General features: G+C 41.9%; 1 protein-coding gene across 10 annotated transcripts in view; it reads right to left on the bottom strand.

Annotated features, from left to right (window-relative positions):
- The window catches only part of LOC128026150 (transforming acidic coiled-coil-containing protein 2), a 68000-nt gene that overhangs the window by 13848 nt on the left and 34403 nt on the right, over positions 1 to 19749 (bottom strand). For 5 of the 10 annotated variants that reach the window (XM_052612935.1, XM_052612937.1, XM_052612936.1 and 2 more), the window contains 9 exons: positions 9373 to 9500; positions 7260 to 8658; positions 5954 to 6014; positions 5584 to 5839; positions 5057 to 5106; positions 4847 to 4956; positions 4309 to 4459; positions 3686 to 3820; positions 3218 to 3310 (listed from right to left, as the gene is read on the bottom strand). In XM_052612935.1, coding sequence (XP_052468895.1) covers positions 3218 to 3310; positions 3686 to 3820; positions 4309 to 4459; positions 4847 to 4956; positions 5057 to 5106; positions 5584 to 5839; positions 5954 to 6014; positions 7260 to 8658; positions 9373 to 9500 — 2383 coding nt within the window. The remainder of the gene's footprint in view (positions 1 to 3217; positions 3311 to 3685; positions 3821 to 4308; positions 4460 to 4846; positions 4957 to 5056; positions 5107 to 5583; positions 5840 to 5953; positions 6015 to 7259; positions 8659 to 9372; positions 9501 to 19749) is intronic. The other 5 variants (XM_052612930.1, XM_052612929.1, XM_052612933.1 and 2 more) reach the window with 5 other exon arrangements.

A 19749-nucleotide genomic window follows, 5' to 3' on the forward strand; every position in this document is an offset into this window, starting at 1 on the left:
CTAGAGGAGGGGGTCCTGTCAGCATTTGACCTCCTGTAGTTTGTCTCCGTGCCTCTAGAGGTGCCCTGTGTTCCCTTCTGTCTTTTGTTCTTCTTTGTCTAATCTTGTTAGCGTTATCCAGGTCACCTGTGCCTTGTTTCTGTTAGAGTATTTTAGCTGAGTCTTTCTCTTGTTTGACACTTGGTTTTTGAGTTCAGGCTGCATGATACCAGCTCTGTATTTACTAGTTCTTCCAAGTCCTCCCAAGCTACCTCAAGTAAGGTGTTCCTAGTTATTTGTTTGTTCACACGCTCTTGATCTGTTTTCTCCCCTTGTGGAGTTTTTATTTTCCCTTGTGGTTTTGTTTTCCCATTATCTCTCTTGTTATTAATTCCTCTGTCTGAGAAGAACTTTTGTTGGATTTTTTGGCTTGCAAATTCCTTTTTTTTTTTTAATAAACCAAAATTGCTTGGAGTACTGCCTTGAGTGTTTCAATTGGGTTCAACACCTCAGCCTCTCACCCACAACACCAGGCAGATCTCTCACCCACAACACCAGAGACCCGAGTTCTAGCCCGGCCCGTGACAGTTTTTAATATATCTATGATGTTTCCTTAAAGAGCTATATTAGATTATATATAAGTACATATATATTAAAGAACTATAATAGTTATATTTTGTTGTTTCTTGTAAAAAAAAAATTTAATGGGCAGGAGCAGCAGACTCATGATATCTTGGTTTGAACACTACCATTCAAAAGTTTTTTTTTTTTTTTATGTTTTAAAATATCTTATGCTCAACAAGGCTGAATTTATTTGATAAAAAAACAATAAAACAGTATTTATGTAAAATAATATTACAATTTCAAATTACTTTTAATATATTTTATGTTTATATTTAATGTAGTGTATTACTGTGATGGCAAGTTAATTTTCAGTCTTCAGCATCACTTAATCACTTCCATATGCTGATCTGATGCACATGCATTATTTCTGCTTATAATTAATGTTGAAAAGAGTTGTGTTGCTTAAAAACCATGATACAGTATTTTTTCAAGATGCTTTGATGAATAGAAATAAAAAAACTTAAAAAAACTTAAAAAACTTAAATAATTTTCTGTCACTTTAATCAGTTTAATGCATTCTTGCTGAAAAAAAATCACTTTCATTTTATATATATATATATATATATATATATACTGTTTTAAGTATGTCTTATATATATAAAGACATACTTAAAACAGAATAAATGCTTATCTAAACATAGATAAGTATTTACAGTGAATATGTATTTGTGTATCTTGTTATAAGAATGTTTTGATGTTTGAATTTTTTTTTCTTTACTTTTTTCAGTGAACAGAAAGTATAATATAAGCATGAAATGTTTATTGTCTGTAGACCTAGTCTTATGACTAATGGTGGTTTAGTCTAATAAAGGTGGTACAGGGACAGTGGGATTAGAATACAGGTGCATCTCAATAAATTAAAATGTTGTGGAAAAGTTAATTTATTTCAGTAATTCAACTCAAACTGTGAAACTCATGTATTAAATAAATTCAACGCACACAGACTAAAGTAGTTTAAATCTTTGGTTCTTTTAATTGTGATGAATTTGGCATAGATTTAACAAAAACCCACCAATTCACCAATTATTCATCTCAACAAATTAGAATACTTCATAAGACCAATAAAAAAACTATTTTAGTGAATTGTTGGTCTTCTGGAAAGTATGTTAATTTACTGTACATACTCAATACTTGGTAGGGGCTCATTTTGCTTTAATTGCTGCCTCAATTCGGTGTGGCATGGAGGTGATCAGTTTGTGGAAATGCTGAGGGGGTAGGATTCTTTGACAGTGGCCTTTAGCTCATCTGCATTTTTTGGTCTCTTGTTTCCCATTTTCCTCTTGACAATACCCCATAGATTCTCTATGGGATTCAGGTCTGGTGAGTTTGCTGGCCAGTCAAGCACACCAACACCATGGTCATTTAACCAACTTTTGGCAGTGTGGGCAGGTGCTAAATCCTGAATCTATGAATGTTTGTGGCTTCCCCTCCTTGTGAAGGGTGTCAATGATTGTCTTCTGGACAACTGTCAGATCAGCAGTCCTCCCCATGATTGTGCAGCCTAGTGACCCAAACTGAGAGACCATTTTGAAGGCTCAGGAAACCTTTGCAGGTGTTTTGAGTTTATTAGTGAATTGGCATTTCACCATATTCTAATTTGTTGAGATAGTGAATTGGTGGGTTTTTGTTAAATGTGAGCCAAAATCATCACAATTAAAAGTACCAAAGACTTAAACTACTTCAGTCTGTGTGCAATGAATGAATTTATATAATACATGAGTTTCTTTTGAACTTTTCCATGGCATTCTAATTTATTGAGATGCACTTGTATATAGACTAGACCTAGTTATTCTTCAAAGGGGATATTTTCTGTCCTTCTTACTTTAGCCACCTGAGAACCATTGAGCCATTCCAGCGATGTGGGCTGGGCTTTTTAAAGCGAGACTGTGAAGCATGCAAGACAACATCATGAAAATGGAGCAGCAAGAATATGAGGCATGTTAGAGGGGTTGTAGTATGTGTGCATGTTTGTGTATGCGGGATTATTTTATGTCATTTCCTGTACAAATGCTGAGAAAGAAGTAACGGTAACTCAACATGACTGAAAGCAGATATGAGCTAAGCTTCATGTGAAGCCACACCAGCAGCCTCAAACCAGGCATACAGTTAACAGAGTTAGTGTAAATTAGTAACAAATTGAAACCAGGAACTAGCATGAATGTGACGAGGAATTCACCTACAGTTTAAGGATTCTGCTTAGGAGAAGCATATAAATTATGAAATCTGCAAATCATTCATCTTTGATGCAATAATATAGTGTCTATATACAGCGTAAGTTTTCAAGTCACATTGAACTTTGTTTCTATGGATCTCCTGTCCAAGCGAACATGCAGGATTGTCACAAAGCCCTGGGAGAAATACAGCTCTTTTTCTCAAGAGAGTGTTGTATTAGGAAAAAGGAGCACCAATCAGGAGACGGGAGACGGCTTAAACAACAAGGAGTGAGATGTCACATTCACAGTATGGTGGGGTAGTTTATGGGTAGGTATTCACACTCATACCCAAGGGTGCAGTCAGGGGGCTCGGTTCAGAAGGGGGTATCACACACACACACACTTGTGCGTGCATATGCACACACACTCACAGACGGGTGCAGGCTGGCTCAGCTCAGTACCTGAGGGGACACAGTGGACAAAGTGGGGCTCTGAGAGATGTTTTTGACTACCTGTAGAGCCTCTATCCTCAGGGCTGCGAGCACCAGCTCCTCCTGGGCCACAAGGGAGGGTTGAGGGGAGGACAGGGGGAGTGACCCATGACGTGGGGACGGGGTAAGGAGGAAAAGAGGGGTTAGTGTTGTACTGGCCTCACACAAATAGTAAACCTGGGGGGGGGGGGGGTGTAACATATACTGTACAGACACATACACATTTTACTGTGAACATTGTGTATGTGGTAAGATCTATCAATCCAAAAAATTAGAGATAAAACAAAGCAGACAAAGTTCATGAAAGACTGGAGGGACAAACAAACACAGAATGAAGACAAGCACTCTCTCTCTCTTTCCCTCTCTCTCACACACAAACACAGCTGCAAAGGTCCAGGGAAGAAGAAATAGTTGGCTGGTTGGCTTCTATCTACACACCTGCAGTTTTTGAGCAAAGGCAGTGGGGTTGGTCTCTGCCAGATCAGGTTCCAGGTAGCTGAGAGGGGCAGGTGAATCAGACAGCCTGTCTAAGAGGGGCAGATCTGAGGGATCCACGGGGCCCTGGATTGGGGACTGCATTGGGACCAAGAGCAGAAGAGAGACAAGAGGAGTAGGGGGTGTCTTGGTGTCAGTGAGGCAGGGCAAGCTCATATTTAGTCTAGTGCATCATAACACTTCTAAGTTGGGTTTACAAAGCTTATGAATTAACTGTCTTCGGTACTGATTCTGGTGGGGAGACCCTGAGTAAGCTGCATACCTAGTAAAATAACTAACCCATACATTTTTGAAATACCATGGGAGTGAGTAAATAATGACAGAATTTATTAATTTCTTTAGGATGTACGGTCCCTATAAGATTGAAAACAAAAATGTGTAGCATCAGATAAGCTGTGCCATCATTATTGACAAAATGTAAGTAACCCCACCTTCACACATTTGTGGTAGTTTTCTCGTATTTTGACTATATGGGCTCTATTTATTAGCTCATCTGATCTAATCAAATAAACAGACTCTTAAAGATGCTGATTCAACCATTCAGTGTTTGACTGGTTTACACTTACCGCTCCATCTCTATGGTTGCTCGGTGTTCGATTCTGAGACTGGCCGTCCCTCTTTCTGCTCTTCTCTGAGGCCATAGAGTCACGAGCACCACGTGGTGGCAGCACAGGTGATTTCCCCTGCGAGATCTGAGCCTCCATCTCCTCAAAGCTCCTGAAAAGCATCAGAGCAACACAATTAAACACATGGAATACACTGCCAAAGTACAGTAAAAACATTTTAAAGACCCCATGGTAATCGAGTTGATACTTTAAAAGGTTTAGTAACATCAAGAACCATTTTTTAATTAGTAACAGAAGTGTACCCACCCAGTGACAGTTTTGTACCTTTTTTTCTGAGAGATTAGTATACTCATAAAAGTTGGTATAATGGTTTATATAAATATAATGATGCAGTTATGTCATCTAGCAGCAGGTACTAACTGACAGACAGACTTCATGTTTGAACAGAAAGTATTTTCACATAGACTACTACTAATCTTATTAACTATTTTCATTGTTTTTAAGCAATATATGATACAAATAATAATATATGGGTTACCCAGTGCAGGGAGAATTGGGCTCTGAATCTTGTTTGTTGGAAGTCTTTGTTGGACTGTCTGGCACAGAGTCCAGCTTCAGATAAAGTGATGGTTTCATCACCGAGAGAGGCTGTAAATAACATACAAAGTTGTAATTTAATATTAGTTTAGTGTTGTCACACACACTTGCTTTTTAGTGTAAGTTTAGTGTGTCTATGACTCTTACTTACAGCTGTGGAGGAACCGATCTTTTCCATGTATTCAATCTCATAATCTGTAACTGCAGAAAAGACATCAGAGAAAATAAGAGAAGATATAACAGGTTAAATGTTTTATAAAGGTTATGTTAGGAATGAAAAATAAAAACGTTCTTTTTATGCTGATCATCAGTTCAGACTGACAGAACCAATATGAGAGTGGCACTATAATTCATCTGCCTCTGTGCTACTGACCCAGTTAGTTTCAAGCAGAAACTGCCCTAGGGCGCAAATGGTTCCCTGCAGGTCGAAGGCTAATAAAACGGGTCATTTGGGGTTGTAGGCAAACTTGTATCACATGCGATTATCTGATGGGTGAATCTCACAAATAGATTTTACCCCAAAATCAACAGTAAATAATTATTATTATATATATTTTTTTTTGTACTGTAGGTCTCCTATTTTGCATTTTGACATTTTGTCCTTTTCTTACTATTTCAAACAATATATGTAAACTAATGCATGTAGTAACATAATGAGAGACTCCTCCACTCTCTCACCATCACTCTGTATGGGTAAACTGTTCTCGTTGACAAAAGCTGTAAAGTCAGTCGGCTGTGGGAAGTCTTGGGAGTCAGAGGTCAGCTCCACCTCTATGTCATGTCTAGTCCATTTCTGACTGGTGGAGGAAGCCAGTTTCTCCTCATCTGTGGCGTGATCTTGTGAAGGCTCAGTATTGGCGTCAGGTGAGTGCTCCTGCAGGTGATTATGTGTGTGTGAAGTGGAGGGCGAGATTGGAGAACACACAGGACAACACTGTTATGATATGAGGTGACAGCGAAGGGGAGAAACAGATCATCTTCAGAATGAACAGCTGCAGTGACTGTGTGAGTGTACAGTAGGTGAATGTACACTCGTGTCTTAACTTACTTGAGCAGACGGCTCAGTAATCGGAGTCCTCTTTGGTGATTTCTTCACTCTAAAAGTGTTACTGTTTAAGGAAACAAGACAGATATTTGTGCTATAAATCTAGAAAAAAAACAACAACATGAAAGCATATAAATATTTTTTTTAAAACCCAACTGTGCGTACACCAACCACACTTATTATACACAGCAGTTTTTGGACAGATTCTATAAAGATAATGTTCTACTGAATCAACGTTTTATTTAAATAATCCATACCTGATGTGTTGTTCTGATAATGATGGTGCTTATTATTAAGGATTAAATCTCATGAGTTAAGATCTTACTAGCACGCAATATAATGGATTTTTCAAGGTTTACATCATGATTGAATAGTGGGAAACATCAACTTTATGTTTTTTTTTGTAAACTTTTTATTTTCTAATGCAGTCTTTAAGAATGGAATCATGGCAGGAAATTAATAGCAACAGCAGTAAAGATTTGTGGTTTAGAATTAGGAAATAAACAGGAAATACACTTAATACTCCACAGTCTCTGCACTGACCCACTTAGTATTAATCCCTGTAGCCCCTGTTAAATTGCTCAGTGACCCAAGAAAGTGACAGATGTCTCACATTTCAAATCTTATTCTGTTGCTGTTTTTGGCACATTTAATAATGCAAGTTTGATGTAAGCATTTCAGGAGTATTGCTTCACTTCTCAAGTCAAATCTGAAAAGTGTTAAAATAATAATAAAATAAAGTGGAAATCCTGAATTGTGTAAGAACTGTGGAGTAAAGTCTGCAGCTGAGCAAAATATGTTAGATGGATTCATCTGAAACAGGGGCAAATGATCCAATAAACTCCAAGTTTGAAAGTAATATTACTTAAAACTGCTCCCAAACAGCTGTATTAATGAATCAGGGTGTGCAGGGGGTCTAGATGTACAGGTCCACTAGATGGCAACACATGCTCATTGGAGAATATCAAACATGGTGCAGAGGAAGATACAGGTGACATGAAATGATGTGATTTGAAGTCAGTCATAATATGTATTAAATTGAATAATAAAACAGTTGACATGAGCTCATGAGTTAAAACATGTTAAAGTGAAATTTTGTTTTAAGCTATATGATTACGTATGCTAATTTTTTAGATCAACAGACATGTGACAGAGGCTGACAAACAAGTACTAACACCATATAACATACACACACGTATCTGACAGTTTAGAAATATAGAAAAGAAAATTGACAAGACTTACAAAGAGTACACAACAATGGATGAATGACACGGTGATGAAAATGGCTTCATAATAAGTGCAGACTTACGATTTGAGAGGCTTCTTCTTGTTCTTGGCAGGTTTGTTCTGGTTGTGGTCCTCCAACTCAACAATGTTATCGTTGTCATTCTCGTTGTCATTGTTGGACTTGTCAAAAGAGGCAGCTTTTGGAGGCACGTTTCCCATCTTGTTGGATGATTTGAAGGGATCGGCTGTGTCATCAGAGGAGTCAGGACCAAAGCTGTGAGATCCTTTAGGCAGGCCAGGAGAGTTGGGGATACCAGTGCTTGAAGAAAATGGATTAAAGTTAGGGTCATCCCACTTGTTGGGATCAAAGTTATATAGCCCCTTGGGGATTGGGATATCATCCATATCATTTGTCAGTGCAGGGATAGGTGCATTGTCTAGCTGCTCTGTCTGCGGTGGAGGGGCCTTCTTAATCCCCAGTTTGGGCTTTCGGATGGGCATCTTGGCCCCTGGTTTCTTGCCTAGGATTTTAGGAGGAGGAGTATTGCGAGGTGCCTCTCCACTGTCCTCTGAATAGTCAAACTCCAGTCTGACTGATTGGCGCTTTGTGATTGGCTGTTCCTCAGTGTTGATTGGCTGTTCCTCAGTGTTAATGGGTTGTTCTTTAGCAGGAGAAGAGGCACAAGGCTCCTCTACAGCAACAGGGGTGTCTGAAACTGATGTAAAGTCGGCTTTCCTGCCCAAGACCGGCGAGTTGGCGACTTTACTGCCTCCTGTACAGAATGGGTCAATATTCTCAAAGTTGTCTGGATCCCATTTGTAGGAGGCAGTTGGAGGGATAGGAGACTCCTCGTCAGGGACAATTGGAGCCTCAGGTACAGGACTTGATATTGAGCTGGTAGTGACCTCCTCAGGCAAAGGTGGAGGACTCTCAACTCGAGTCTTTATCCTGTTCCTCCGCAGGGTACCACTAGGACTAGGGCTGGGAGAGGAACTAGGCCTCTCTTGAGTTTGCAAGGGGCTTTCGGGATGTAGTTTTCCTCTCTTTTTCTCTTCTGGTGTGTTGGGAGAGGAATGCTCTGGGTTTGAGTTCTGCCGGGAAAGAGGTTTCTTCTTTAGGGAACCTGAACGGGGCTTCTTCACTTTACGAAGTGTTCCCGGAGCGCTTTCTGTTCCTGTGCTGAAGGACTCTGCTTGTGTGTGAATGAGTTTTTCGGAGGTTCCTCCTGAGGGCTTGTCTCCTGGGCTCTCTAACTCACCTGACTGTAGGCTTAGAGAGCGGGTAAGAGGCGCTCTGCTTGATGGTCCAGACCCAAAATTTGATTCTGGGACGGGGTCATCAGCAATTAAGTAATCTAGGTTATAGGTGCCACTAGCAGCTATTGGTTTGTCCTCATCAAAGGCTCTGGATTGAGAGCGGCTGAGAGGTTGAAGCTGTTTCGGCTCTTCAGCTTCACTGGCAGAGATGTCAGCAGTGGAAGCTGTAAAGATAAGTGTATGACTGTTACTATACATGTTATTATACAGTACATTTTGAAAACAGATCATGCTTTCAGGATCACAGAATAGAAATCACAGATGCATTGATATTTTATTTTAAACAACTGAAGAATTTAAGACGTATAAAGCATATTGTTAGTTTTGTTTTCTTTCTTGAAGAAAAAAAAATATTCAGTAGCAATACACTGTATATCCACTAGAGAGAGCTCAAGTGCAGTGTTTGATAACAAAGACTTGTACAGCTCTCCTGTCACAGAATAATGGAAGTAAAAAGGGAGCCTTTTCTTGATTTTTTTTTTAAGAACAAGAAAGAAGAAAAACGGATTAAAAGTATATAAATTCATGAAAAAAAAATACATATTTAATAAATAATTAATCCATCCATCTCTTTGTTTTCCAACAAAGCACAAATTAACATTTAAATATTGCATATAACATATTCCAGCTTTGGTTCATATTTCTAGCTACAGATACTTAGATACTAGATAACTAAGTAAAGTTACTTAATTTTCCATAACATTTCCTTCATATTAAATATTACAGAATTTGTTCAAAATAAGACACAGTGACACTATGTCAATGTCCTGCAATCTTAAGCATTTAAAAGTCAAGTAAACCCTCCTGAATCTATTAAAATGTAAATAATTAGACTCCACATAAAACAATCTGGGGTGGGAATGGAGATTTAAACGTACCTGTGTGTTCTGGGGACAATGCCTCTGATTTGGTGCAGGGGGGCTCTGTTGGGGACACTGGTGGGGAAGCAGACTTCACAGGGGTGGTGGACTCAGGGGTTTCGAACGCTCCGTCTGAGTCTGAGCTCCTACAGAAAAGACAGTCAGACAGAAGAAAGCCTGAATATATTGAATTAAGAACTGATTTAATAATCGCACTGAAGTATAAAAATCACGTCAAGCTGCATCAATTCCACACATCACACATATTTACTCTACACGATGGATCAAATAAATTCAGTTTCTCCTAAAGTATATTAAACTATCATTCATTGTCTTCCAGATCTTTTAAACAAACGCCTGGATCAGCTTATGTCTAGTAGCCCCTGGTGGATTATTACAGATGGAAATTACAGCGCTGAACCTGCAGCTAGGAGACCAATACCAACAGCTCAAACACACATTATGCTCAGCCATGGATTCCATTTTCTTTCATTCAATAAATTCACTTATTATTTGATTTTAAACTATCACAGTGGAGGTGCTATTTTCCCCACATTAACACATTTGTGCCATTTCAGTCAAGATCGATGATGCCCATGTTGCTTTTTTTGTTAATACATCAAAATGTTGGTTTGTGAACCTTTTTTTTGGTCTTGACATCAGCTTATACAGTAATACTCAAATCTGACATATAATATGTCATAGCATATGTGAAAACATTTGTACAAATACAGCAATAGTCCGAATACAGCAACAAAGCCGCAGCCTCAGACAGATGTGCAGACCCCCACCCAGTCTCAGCGCATTAGTCCCTGTCCTCTCTCTGCTGTTACCCCATGCTCACCTCTGCCTGCCATGGATCATGTAATCATGTCTGGAGGTCCAGCTGAGGCTCTGAAGGAGCCCTAGGGCTGGGTCTGCCCCATCCTCTTCAGATGTCCCTCCCAGCAGCGTGTCCCAGCCCCAGCGAGCCCACTGCAGCGGAGACAGAGCCTGCCATGCGCTCACTGCCATATCTGCCACCGATTACTTATACACTTTCTCTATTCCCAATAGCAATTCCTGAAATCCGAAGCTTTGATTCTATCCCTTTGTGTGTTATGCTCAATTCTCCCCATCCCTCCCTCTTTTTCAATATCGTACGCGCTCTCTCTCTCGTCGAGCTATTACTGAAGGTGGGCTTTATCCAAATGAAACCCGTTGCAGATACAGTACTTGCCACTGCTTGGCTCTCTCTCTCTCCCTTTAACTTATCCTCCGGCAGGTTTCCCTCCCCCACAGTGAGGAGAGAAGCAGATTTCCCACTCAGGCTGCTGGAATATAAAGAAAATCTGTGTTTTTCTATATCTAATCAATGTTTTTTTTTTATTACTCCTCTATCTTATCTATCTCTTTCTCTCTATTTGTGCTATAATACCCAGCTGTAATGCAAGAATAAAACAAATCAGGATTTTTCTTTAAATTCCATCATGGTTTTCTTTGTCTGACGTCATGTTTTCACTACTAGTATCTACATTAAGGACTTAGCTGGAGTCATACACTCAGTTTTGCTCCATATAACTGTACTGATGCTTTCAGTGCAGTGAACACACACATTCCCTGCTGAAAAAAACTGCACATCCTTTTGATACTAGTCCTAAGCATGGGATGCTAACCAACATTTATTTCTAAGTACAGGTCAAACCTAAAATGATTGGGATGTAATGCACTAATATGATACAAATAGAGAATTAGAGAAATAAAAATAGTATGCTTCTTACAAGTGTTAATACTGTATATAGTTTATATTACAATATTGATTTGTATTCAAGGATAATATTAATGTTACATACAATATACCGGTAATTCAAGACAGCATTTCAACAGTCATTCAGTCTAATTTACAGCTTTCGTTGTGTTAATGACATTGGGTGAGATAATTATCAGTTGATGAGTGTTTCAGCCCGTCCAGGGATCTTTTCACATATCTGGCAAGCACACTGTTGCCATGGTGACAGTGCTCTCTAGACATATGCTCCCATGTGCTAGACAACGCACAAACTGACAACTTGCACAAAATCTGGGCCAAAGCCTCAAATTTCCCTATGTCTTTCACATAGATCCACATATGCACAGGAAGTCTATTAGCACATATAAAAATCAATTTATTTCAATGATATGGGAAAATAAAACACTGATTTATTTCTGAAAAGTCTGCCGAGCAAATTAGGTGGAACGCTGTATCATCAAGTTTACGTTCCTCTCTGGAGTTTTAAAAAACTAAGAATGGGTTTTCCACATCCTCTTTTTAACTCTCTTCTAGATGGTGGGAGGAAAAAAATATATAATACAATATAAATCTTATTGAATATTTTTCTTAATGCTACCGAGGCAGAAGTAATTGCAAATTCCAGCTGTAAATTTAAAATGACAAAGAATATGCAGATGCTAGATGCTAAAAATCTAGTTAACAAGTACACATCTGCAATAAATGAGTTCTAACAGTGTGCAAAGATAAAGGAGACAGAAGACATGGGGGATTTTTTTAGGTGGATTTGTCTGCATGGAGACAGACAGGATTGCCGGGCACAGAACAGCACTGTTGGGTTCTAGCCAGACACTGCTGCGAGCGCAACAACCCACAATGCTGTTCAAACAATGCTAACCTGAACCAAAAGGACAGCTTTCAGTTTGTCAGAGAAAAGAATGATAAGAACCGTTCTATAAACATATCTACTAATAATGGTGTTAACACATCACTAACACAATGCTCCAGTAGATCATACTATGTGCGTGTTCTATAATTCTCATTATAAGTATCATTCAACTTTAATTGAGATTTTTTTAAAAACACCTTGGTATAATTTATATTTAGAGGCTCTGATTTGCTCAATTTGATGTCAGAGGGTACAATGTGTACTAGAAATTGAGGTAATGACATAGGTTGACCAGTAGAGGAAGACAAAGGCTGTGCTCCAACTGGAATACTAGCATACTGCCAACTGTAAATAAACAGTATGCTAGAATGATATTCCAAACATTGCCCCAGTTTCCAATCATAAATTAAAAGTTCTCAAAGTAAATTTATATTTTTTTTTTTCATCCCAAGACTGAAGAGTAGCTATATCAATATCTTTATGAAGTGATCACTCCTTTTGGCAGTTTTAAACCTAGAATTTATTTAACACTTTATTCATCTTTATATAAACTGATTAAACCGTTAAATCACAGAGATATAATACAGGCATTAGAGACATCATCTCTGGCAGCAAGCTGAAGTTAGTGTGGAATGAATTCTCACAGTCTTGATAATCAGTGATTCAGTTCCACATAAGATGTTATCTTAACATCATGCTAAGAAAGAAAACGTCTCGGTTACGTCTGTAACCTCGGTTCCCCGAGAAGGGAACGAGACGATGCGTCGATAACGCTTTGGGAACGCATTCTGCGTGAGTGCGTCTGAAGCATCCATGTCAACTAGTCCAATGGCGAGAGTGAGCGTCAGGAGTGACGTCACGACCAGGAAATGATAAAAACCCCAACCGGAGCAACCGGTGTTAGCTTCGACAGTGCCGAAGCAAGTCGATCACAGGAACGAAGGAAGTATGGCAGGGAGACGCATCGTCTCGTTCCCTTCTCGGGGAACCGAGGTTACAGACGTAACCGAGACGTTCCCCATCGAGGGAGAGACGATGCGTCGATAACGCTTTGGGAACGAGAATACCCAAACCGCCATATTACAAGTGCCTGAGTGTCAGACAGAAAACCCAACGCCTCTAGAATTAAAAACCTGAGACCCGGGAGTAGCGTCCAGGTCTAGGCTATAAAACCTGACGAATGTGAGTGGCGAGGACCAGCCTGCCGCATCACAAACATCCTGAAGAGAGGCCCCAGATAATAAGGCTCTAGAGGCCACCATACTCCTAGTAGAATGAGCTCTGACCCCCAAAGGGCATGGTAGGTCAGAAGACTCATAGGCAAGAAGGATAGCCCCAACTATCCACTTACTAAGTGTCTGTTTAGTGGCAGGAAGACCTATCTTAGGTGACCCGAAACAAACAAACAGCTGATCGGATTTCCGAAAAGAAGAAGTCCGATGAACATAAGTGTCCAATGCTCGCACCGGGCACAAGAGGTTAGACTTTTCCTGGTCCGATGATGCAAACGGGGGAGGACAGAAAGCCTGCAGAACAATAGGTCTCGGAACAACGGTCGGTACCTTAGGGACGTATCCCTGCTTCGGGTAGAGAAATGCTTTGACCATCCCAGGTGCAAATTCAAGGCAGGTGGGAGAAACCGAGAGAGCCTGAAGGTCTCCGACTCTTTTAAGGGACGAAATAGCAAGGAGAAAAGTAGTCTTAAACGAAAGAAACTTCTCAGAGACCGAATCTAGGGGTTCAAACGGAGCCCTAGAAAGGCCTTCTAAAACTATAGCCAGGTCCCAGGCCGGCACTCTAGAACGAGTTGCAGGTCTCAGCCTCAAGGTGCCACGAAGGAAACGAGAGATAAGAGGGTCTCGACCCAGAGATGCACCACCCACTGGGGCGTGGAAAGCCGAGATGGCCGCCACGTAAACTTTTAAGGTGGATGGACATAGACCAGAAGCGAAGCGGTCTTGTAAAAACTCAAGAACTGAGCCAACAGAGCAGTGGACGGGGTCACACTGATGTTGGTAACACCAAGAAGAAAAAACATTCCATTTGAGTCTATAAAGTTTCCTCGTAGCTGGAGCTCTGGAGCTAAGAATGGTCTCCACAACCTCAGTTGAGAGACCACTCTCTATGAGTTGCGCCCCCTCAGAGGCCACACCCAAAGCTTCCAAATCTCTGGCCGGGGGTGAAATATAGTGCCCCCGGCCTGAGATAGAAGGTCTTTCCTGATCGGGATCTCCAAGGGAGAACCGTCGAGGAGATGAATCAGGTCCGCAGACCAGATTCGACTCGGCCAGTGTGGAGCTACGAGAAGTAGACTTACTCCGTCCTGGCGGACTCTCTCCAGAACTCCTGGGAGCAGAGCAACAGGGGGAAAGGCGTACAGACGTAGCCTCGGCCACGTCTGTACCATAGCGTCCAACCCCAGGGGGGCTGGATGAGTAAGGGAGAACCATAGTGGACAGTGCGTCGTGTACTGAGAAGCAAACAGATCCACTTCTGCTTGGCCATAACTTTCCCATATGAGCTCCACCACCTCCGGGCGAAGCCTCCATTCCCCTGGCCTCAGCACCTGCCTCGACAGGGTGTCTGCTCCAATATTCTGAGTCCCTGGTATATACATCGCCCTCAGAGAGCGTAATTTCCCCAGAGACCACAGGAGGATCTGGTGCGCTAATTTGCATAGTGGGCGCGAGCGCAGACCCCCCTGACGGTTGATGTAAGAGACCACCGATGTATTGTCTGTGCGGACCAGCACATGATGGTCCCTCAGGTCTGGCAGGAAGTGCCTCAAAGCTTTGAAGACAGCCATCATCTCCAGGCAGTTGATGTGCCAAGAGTGATGATGGCTCTCCCACAGACCCTGAGCTGAGCGGCCTTCCATTACCGCTCCCCAGCCGGTAAGGGAAGCATCTGTCGAGATGGTAACCCGATGACAAAGAGCTCCCAATACCGGACCCTGGGACAGGAACCAGTGTTCTCTCCATATGACCAAGGCGCGGAGACACCGCCGCGTGATCTTGATCGTACGAAGTGGGTTTCCCCTCGGGGAGAACCCTCTGGTCCTGAGCCACCACTGTAAAGGTCTCATGCCCAGCAGGCCAAAGGGGATCACATTGGACGCTGCTGCCATGAGACCCAACAATCTCTCGAACTGTTTTACAGTGCGTGACTGGCCTAGCTTTAGCTCCGAAGTGGCTGCGAGGATGTTGGCTACACGAGCGGGCGAAAGAGAGGCTCGCATCGTGACCGAATCCCATACCACCCCAAGAAAAGTGGTCCTCTGTAATGGAGATAGCACACTCTTCTTGGTATTGAGCCTCAAACCCAACTTTTGCATATGAGCGAGGACGACATCTCGATGCCGAACCGCCAACTGTTCTGATTCTGCTAAAATCAACCAGTCGTCCAGGTAATTCAGAATACGTATGCCCTGCAGCCTGAGCGGGGCCAGAGCTGCATCTACGCATTTCGTGAATGTGCGGGGTGAGAGAGCTAGACCGAAGGGAAGTACCCGATACTGGTATTCTTTGCCCCCGAAAGAAAACCTTAGGAACTTCCTGTGCTGAGGGAGGATGGAGATATGGAAGTACGCATCTTTTAGGTCTATTGTGACGAACCAGTCCTCGGATCTGATTTGAGTCACGATCTGTTTGAGTGTCAGCATCTTGAATTTTAATTTCTGAACTGTACGATTCAACAGACGAAGATCTAAAATGGGACGCAGCCCTCCATCCTTTTTTGGAACAATGAAATAACGGCTGTAAAAACCCGATGCCCTGTCGGGAGGATACACCTGCTCTATAGCATTTTTCGCTAAAAGAGATTTCACTTCTTGCTCCATGACCAGAGCCTGCTCGGGATGCACTACTGTGAGCAACACCCCGTTGTAGCGTGGGGGACGAGAACCGAACTGGATTCTGTAACCCTTCTCTACTATCTGCAGGACCCATTGAGATATATTCGGCAGACTTTTCCATTCTGTCAGACATTCTACTAAGGGAACCAGCCTCTCGAGGCTGGCCTCTGGTGTAATTTGAACAGCTAGTTCGGGGACCTGAAGCCGAAGCGCAGGAACCACCCGAGCTAACTGCTCTTGGACCCCCCTCAGAGGGAGCGAGCCTGACGCAGCGTCTGGGAGACACAGCGCCAGAGACCTGCTGGAGACCGCTGCGCCCCGAGGCACCAAGGGTGGCGGGGTTGGCAGGACGGCCCCGTGAGAGCACCGAGACCGGACGGGCACCGTATACTGAGGTGTACACCGCACCGTCTCGATTGGGGCTGCCCTCACAGGTCTGACCCATTTGGCGTCAGGACCTTTTCTTCTGAGCCGAAGCTTTCTTAGCGAGAAGAACGGCCCTCAGATCCGGCTTCTGCTTAGATTGCTTTGGCTGTGAGTGCTGGCTCGGTCCCCGTGATTTTTGAGGAGGAGCGCGAGACGCAACACTCTCTTTTTGAAAAACACGATATGAGGAGCATGATGGCTGGGGCTGCCTTGCACGCCCAGCAGCATCAGGATTAGAACGGCGAGGGAGAAAACTTTTAAAAGCTTCAGATTGCTTTTTATTTTCTTGAAATCTTTCAACCACTTCATTCACAGCATCACCAAACAGACCTTCATGAGAAATGGGAGCGTCTAAAAGAAAAGATCTATCTTTATCTTTAATATCTGAAAGATTAAGCCAAAGGTGTCTTTCTGTAGAAACCAAAGCAGCCATAGATCTACCAATAGCACGTGCTGTTTCTTTAGTCGCCCTGAGAGATAAATCCGTAGCCCGACGAAGTTCGCGAATTTCGTCACGGCTGACTCCCTCACTGTTATCTAACTCCCCCAGCAGCTCAGCCTGATAAGCCTGAAGCAAAGCCATCGAGTGAAGGCAAGCTCCAGCCTGACCTGCTGCTGTGTAAGCTTTACCCACTAAATTAGATGTGATCTTTAAAGGCTTCGTGGGCAAAGTCGGGTTCTTAATAGATGACGCTGAACCAGGGGAAAGATTGCTCGCGAGCGTCTGCTCCGCCCGGGGCATCGCTTCATAACCATTTTCTTTCAGCCCTCTTATATCAGAATAAATGCGCACTTGAGGGCTGAAAAGACGTGATGAATATGGCTTATTCCACGATCTAGACAGCTCACTGTGAAGATCAGGGAAAAAAGGGAGACCCCGTGATGTAGGCGATGTTTTAGAAGACAGAAAACGCTCGTCTAATTTGCTTTTAGGACGAGCGCTCTGTTTATCAGATGGTCAAGATATATGTAATTTATCTACAGCTCGTGTTAATACATCAACCAACTCCTCATATGCTGGGGAAAGAGATGGCGAATCCTCTTCCCCCCTGATTGTGTCACCTTCACTGCCCGTTACATCTAACTCCTCGGAGCTAGAGCAACGAAGCAATGGGCTCTCCCCCCGGGCGGAAGAAGCCGCGGGGCGGGCTTCCGACACCGGAGTTTGAGCTATGGATCTCCCAGGTAAGGGAGGAGAAAGAGCCCTCGGACCCGTCTCCAACCCCGCTGAGAGATCCATTTGCGAACCCCAGGAATGCATTCTCCGTTCTGCCTCGGCAGAAGCGGGTCCTGCACCCTGAGGAGCGCGAGGCTCGCCGCTCTTCTCATCAAAGAGTGACAAGCGGGAGCGGAGCATGCGAAGCGAAAGCTTCTCACAATGCGGGCAATCAGTCTCCTCGAAGGCTGATAACGCATGCTCCACTCCCAAACAAACTACACAAAGCTCGTGTGTATCCCCACCCGTTAAATAACGCGGGCAGGGAGAAGCACACGGTTTGAATAGTTGCTTAGCCATAGTATATAAACTTTGCACAAGACAACAGTAAATATGACAGACAGGTTTGACACAGATCGCTTGCTGAGGCACAGAAAGCTAACACCGGTTGCTCCGGTTGGGGTTTTTATCATTTCCTGGTCGTGACGTCACTCCTGACGCTCACTCTCGCCATTGGACTAGTTGACATGGATGCTTCAGACGCACTCACGCAGAATGCGTTCCCAAAGCGTTATCGACGCATCGTCTCTCCCTCGATGGGGAACTATATTTTATGTTAATTATTATTAATATTTCAAGTCAAAAATCCTGCATCAAATCAGGACCAAGTTTCCTAAGCAAAGAACTGCTTACTCTCTGGGGGAATACAGCAATGTACCAGCTTTCGCCACCAGAACTATCAAATAATTCAGGCATACTCTCAATATTTTATGAGTGCTAGATCTCCTGCAGCACTGAGTTTACTCCATGGTCTCAGAGGCTCAGAGTGATGAGAGACAGGGAGTTGTAGATACTGGTCATATACATCACCAAATGGGGCATCTCAAATCTGATTTACCACTTTGCTCATTTTGACACTATAGGTTGTCAAAAAAGATGAAACATGTGAAAACAGTGAAACATACCTTTGGAATAAAAGGACACTTGATTGCTGTATGCCCCTAAGACACCCCTATTTTAACATGTAATACTGCATGGATAACAAAATGGTCCTTACAACACAATAGCAAACTCCAGATAACCCGAAAGTCACAGAAATGATGGTTAACCAAAAGCACATGCCCATATATGTATATGCTAGTCAAACAGTTGAAAAAATGTGCAGGTCATGTGATTACAGCCTTCACAGAGTTGAATGCCTAGCAGTGCATGAAATCTCCAGCAGTGTACATGTTTCCCAGTAGATCTGAATGTTAGTGCTCATGACATGGCATCAGTATTCTAAAGTGGGTCAGTGCTAGTGACTAAAGTCCGAACTGGAATATAAATATACAGATATTGTTTGAATATTTGTATTTTAGATATTTTGCCACTAAACTGATATGAAAAATGTAAATGAAACAGGACATTATGGGTAAAAGAGAGACAAAATAGTACATTTATTATTGAATAAATATTTTATTATTATTACGATTTTGAAATTAATAAGGATTCATTCAATTGATCAAAAGTGACAGTAAAGATAATGTTACAAAAAATTACAGTTTGAAATATTTTGGTTATTTAGAATTTTGGTTATTTAGAACTTTATATTAATAAAAGAATCCTGAGAAAAAGTATATTAAGCAGCACAACTATATTTATCAATTGTAATAAGAAATGTTATTTGAGCACCAAAGTCAACATATTAGAATAATTTCTGAAGGATTGTGTGAAACTGAAGACTGGATAAATGGATGTTAAAAATTCGTTTTATTTATTTTTTATTTTATAAATATGTTTTATATTGTAATAATATTTCACAATATTACAGTTTTATCATTTTACTGATCAAATAAGTGCAGTCCTGGTGAACATTTATTTTAAAATATATTTAAAAATTTAAAAAAATATATATATATGAATCATTATGAGACAGAAGTGCATCAAGTGCATTGCAGTGCTTATGCAGAGCTGAAGACAACTCTGAATGAATGCCAAAAGAAAAAATAATTGTATGTGGGGGGGGGGGGGGGGGGGTTCTAAAAGGCAATGCTTAAAGGTTCTTCCATTAGATTCCATTGTCATGAGCTACTGGTATAGTAGGTGAGCTACTGTAAATGACTAATCTAGTAATATCAAGCTTTTTGAGTAAACTTTGAAGGTTCGTTATGTAAGCATTCTCAAAAGGGGGTTGCATAAGCCAAACTTTAGACTCTTAAAGCTATGTTAGTCATGGCTGGAAGAGCAACACTGTATGGTGCTACAATACTTTTACTTAAAGCACAGACCTCAGAGTAGGTTCAAACTTTCCCATCATCCCCAGCTGTGCTGCCAGGAGCAAC

This window comes from Carassius gibelio, chromosome A13 (assembly GCF_023724105.1).
Source record: "Carassius gibelio isolate Cgi1373 ecotype wild population from Czech Republic chromosome A13, carGib1.2-hapl.c, whole genome shotgun sequence".
Taxonomy (NCBI): Eukaryota; Metazoa; Chordata; class Actinopteri; order Cypriniformes; family Cyprinidae; genus Carassius; species Carassius gibelio.